The sequence below is a fragment of the Elephantulus edwardii genome, unplaced genomic scaffold (genome assembly GCF_000299155.1).
Source record: "Elephantulus edwardii isolate Elephantulus edwardi_28Jun2011 unplaced genomic scaffold, EleEdw1.0 scaffold00089, whole genome shotgun sequence".
Taxonomy (NCBI): domain Eukaryota; kingdom Metazoa; phylum Chordata; class Mammalia; order Macroscelidea; family Macroscelididae; genus Elephantulus; species Elephantulus edwardii.
In genome coordinates this window covers 6263099-6267560 of record NW_006399839.1, presented here as the reverse complement: position 1 = coordinate 6267560, position 4462 = coordinate 6263099, and the positions used below count along the sequence as shown (strand labels likewise).

The following is a 4462-nucleotide window of genomic DNA, read 5'->3' as shown; positions in this document are numbered from 1 at the left end:
ATTAAAATTAATTAAAAAAAAGTCTCATGGTTAATTTTCATTCTTAAGCTTGGCCTATCAACTGCTCTTGACAAAGCAGCTCCCTCCCTGTAACTGGCGTGCAGAAGCCCACAATCATTCTTTTTCCCTCACTGACCATTCCCACCCTATCTCTCCTGCTGGTTCCTCATCACCTGAACAGAGAGAATCCTTTAAGCTACACTCCTTCTACAGTTTGAAACTGCATGCTGACAGTGCTCAAGCCTCATTTCCCCCTTGAATTCTTATGTAACTGCCTTCCTCTACTTGGATGGCTAATAGCATTGTCAGTTTAACATTTCCAAAGTTAACTTCTTCATCTCATCTCAACACCTACTCCTTCCTTTCAAAAATCCTCTTAGCTCTCGAAATCTCCTTATCAGCTAATGGTACTTGAATTGGACTCATGCCAAAAACATTACTCATCCATTTCTCTGTTCAGGTACTTAAAAATCCTGTTGGCTCTTCCTTCAAGAATCTCAAACCCGACCACATCTCAGTATTTCCACCATAATTACTACCCTGTTTCATAGCTTCCATTATTTTCACCAGAAATATTTCCATAGTTCCCTAGTCTCCCTGTCTCCACTTGATCCTTAGTAGCTAGAGGGATGCTCTGAAGATCCAAGTCGGGCTTTATCCTACTAGCAACTGCATGCCAAAAGGTTTGGGTCCACCCTGACCTTCCAGGAATGTTTCTCTCCCTTTCTTCACCTTTCTCTTTAATTTCTTCTGCATGGCCCATCTATCTTTCACCAACCATGCCTCCTCTGCAGTACCTTAATAGACCTTTTTCATGTGTTTCCCTAAATTTAAATAAAAAAAAAGAAAATCCGAGTCTTTATTTCTCTTAAATCCAGTGGCTTCCCTCCCTCTGACAAACCCACATCCTTCTAAAGCCCCACATAATCGGCCCTGTTTTACCTCACCTTCATTCAACCTTTTACACAGACTTATTCCTTCTGACTAAGAGACTCTTCCTCAGATCCATACTGTATGCTCCCCACTTCATTCAGGTCTCTACTCACAACCGCACCCCTATAGGGCAGCTTTCCTTAGTCATCTTCTGAAACTGAACACCTTCTGTCACTCTCTTCCCTTTACTTAACCTACTCATCTTTATTCAGTAAGTACAGACCAACTGATTTACGTAATAGTTTATTGTCTCCCTAAACTATAATGTAAATTCCCTAAAGGAAGTAAGCCATGTTGATTCCAGTTTCCTAAATGACCATAGCAGGCCAGGAGTACATTTTGGGAGAATGATGAATTAGTCCATGAATGTACCATATTAAACATGTCTTACTCTGCAGTGGTTACACAGGACAGTGCATGCAAACATCCAAACAACAGGACAATTTCCTTAACCAGTGCCTGGACAGGCATTTAGGTTGTTTCCTAAATTTCAGAACTATACACACCACTACTAGGACTACCCCTGCAGATTAGTCTCTATAAATTTACAGAACAAGTCAGAACTAATAATCTGAGCACTGTACATTTTTTTTATTAATTTTAATGAACATTTACAGAGATTTTGTATTTCCACTCATTCACTGTTGCCCTTTTTTTTCCTACCCCGCCCCAGTTTGCTCCTCTCTTTGAAAAGCAAAAGAAAAATTCCTTCTTTGGTATATAATACCCCCACCACCCCGAGTACACTCCACTATGCAACCTTAATTCTGGACTCTTGAGCACTGTACATTTTACTAGATACTAGAAAGTACATGCCATTTCTTAATTAATGCCATTTTATTACCTAAATATTTCAAAAGGCATTTGTAACTCAAGAGTTACAAGCTAAAATTCATCATTATGTCTTTTCCTTCCTCCAATATAAAATTATGACCTTCTCGGGAGTGGAGGGGGGACAAAGTTCCAAACCTAGTTAATCCTCAACTAAAGAATTAAAGACGCCTTTGACAATCAACTTTCACCTCTTGCTCCCCTCTCACGTACTGACGAACAGAGGAGAGAAAACGAGAGTTTGAGCACATGCTTATGTTTTAGAAAGGAGAGTCTCAAATGCCATACCTCATCTCGTCTTCCACCATTAAGAGAAGAGCTAAAGAGTTTGCTGCTGCCGCCGCCCCTTTGAGGAGGCATCTTATTAAAAGTTTTGCTTTTCTGTGAATTGGAGCGACGGGGCTGGTTGCTAAAACTTTCATTTTTGGGGTAGGAAGGTTCACGTTTACGATTATAGCGCTTGGATCCATTTGAGTTCTTTCCATCTGAAAGCAAGAAACAAACAAAAAAAAATTAGGAAATGATCCACATACTTTGCCAATGGTTCTCCACCTCCAGGAAAATTTTGTTTAAACAGAACTGACTACCACATCTTACACGAAACATGAGTTTGGGCCAGAGCATTAATGCTTTTGACAAGACACCACACAGAGTTTTTGTTTTAAATGATAAAGCTTAAAGGGTCTCTCAGTCAACACAAATACACAATCATGTCCAGCCAGTAGATGTCTCTTTTTCACTGAACTTATCCACCCCTCTTGTAAAATTTTATTCAAAGTGATAAGGGTATCATTCTACACTAGGACAGAAAACAGTAAACAGTCCCTTTAAAATTATATACCACAAGGGCTTAGCCCAAAACTTATACCAAATATATTCAAAAGGAAATAAAATATTATATCCTAAATTCTGGAGGGCAAACTGAGAAGCTATTAAAATTAGCTTTACAAGTATATCAGATCAGCATGTGTTATCATAGCCTTTGAAAAATGCTGATTGAAAAAAAAAAATTCCGGAGGAAAAAATATAGATCCTAATTCTACTACCTTGGTTTTTGTGTTTTGTTTTTTGGTTTTTTTTTGGGGGCGGGGGGGTGTTTGGTTGGTTTTTTGTTTGTTTGTTTCTAAACTCTCACCTGGTTCTAGTTCACTATTTGAGTGGCTGATTTCATAGATGTGTCACTCTGTCCACTGCTTGATTAAGATCCGAGAATGAATTTTTTTCTTACTAAATTATAAGTAACCCTTGATGGTATGGTAGGTCAAATGTTGAAATGTTAACCAAAAGGCCAGCAGTACAAACCTAACAGCTATTTCTCAAGATGAAGAACAAAAGAAATTTACTGTTTAGGGTTTTTTTCTCTCTAAGCGTAAGAATATAAGCTCAATTTCAAAAATCTGGTGGAATAATAGATAGGTTAGGTTAAGGGAAAGGCAACACATAGTAAAGGACTGCCTGTGGTTGTGTACCTAAAGTGAGAACCATAGTTGACCCTCTTGACGGGCTTTCAGAAGCAATAAATTAAACGGAAGGAGTATGCCCATCTTTCTCCAGCAGAGCAGTTGCTGCATTTGAACTGTGTACCTTTGCATTGGCAGTACAATTCCTTACCACTAAGCCACCAGAGCTTATGGATATATACATAGCATAGGTATGTATGGCTTGTGTGTATACGGCTATTTTATTATGTTAAATTCTCAAAGATGAATTAGCAGATAAGAGTATTTTCATTAAAGCTTTCTGCATGCTGCCATGCTGCTTTCTAGAACCATTACGTCATTTTCTTTATATCCTGTAAGAACCCAGAGAGAAAATGTCTGATTCACTCATTCCTGCTAAGGGGTTGAGTAGACATTGTAATAAATTAACTACATTAATCAATGGTCAATAATGTTATATTTAAAAAAAACCTTTAAATTATTAAATGAAAAATCAAAATGATTTTTAGACCTTCCCCCAAATAAAAAAAATCTGGAAGAATAAATTTCAAGTTGTCAGCACTCATAAAATACCAGCCAGTTAAAAGTGTTTCATTTTCCTTTAACCTCCATTTATACACTTACATACATTATACACAGTTAAAAGCATACAAGAGGTACTACTGTCTACTTACTACTCCATAAGCATTTTCATGCATGTCTAGTCTTCAAAAAATTACTAAAAGTTACTCTATTATTCCACGCTTACATCACAAAATCTTCTATTAGGGCCCACTTAGGTGGCTTCCAATCTACTGGTAATTTACTATTGGGGGGACCCTATATAGCTATTTTGTTATGCTAAATTCTCAAAGCTGAATTAGCTGACAGAGTATGATCATAAAAGCCCTTTGCATGTTGCCAAATTGCTTTCCAGAACAACTATCTCATTTTATTTATATCCTGTAAGAATCCTAGGAGGACTATCCGGTTCCTTTACTCTTACTAACATTTGAGCTGAATAAACTTAGTTTAGCAGATGAATCAAAATTCTTTACTTTAAAATTTCTCATACAACTAGCAACAAATAGTCCTTCAACCTGTTCAAACTTTGTGTGAAAAGCCTATTTGTACTGAGCTCTATTTTTCTTCTGGAGAGCTGATTTTTTTTTTGTCCCAAGTTGAACCCTAACTAGATTCACTTAATACCTGCCGAAGTATCTTGTTTTCTATTATGTGCCACATATTTTTTTTTGTCTTGACGGGAATCCAGAGCGAAG

At 37.4% G+C, this 4462-nt stretch overlaps 1 protein-coding gene across 2 annotated transcripts in view; it reads right to left on the bottom strand.

Moving 5' to 3' along the window:
- Positions 1 to 4462, bottom strand: part of RNF10 (ring finger protein 10) — a 34581-nt gene that overhangs the window by 18759 nt on the left and 11360 nt on the right. For both annotated transcript variants that reach the window (XM_006890430.1, XM_006890431.1), the window contains one exon: positions 2053 to 2249. In XM_006890430.1, coding sequence (XP_006890492.1) covers positions 2053 to 2249 — 197 coding nt within the window. The remainder of the gene's footprint in view (positions 1 to 2052; positions 2250 to 4462) is intronic.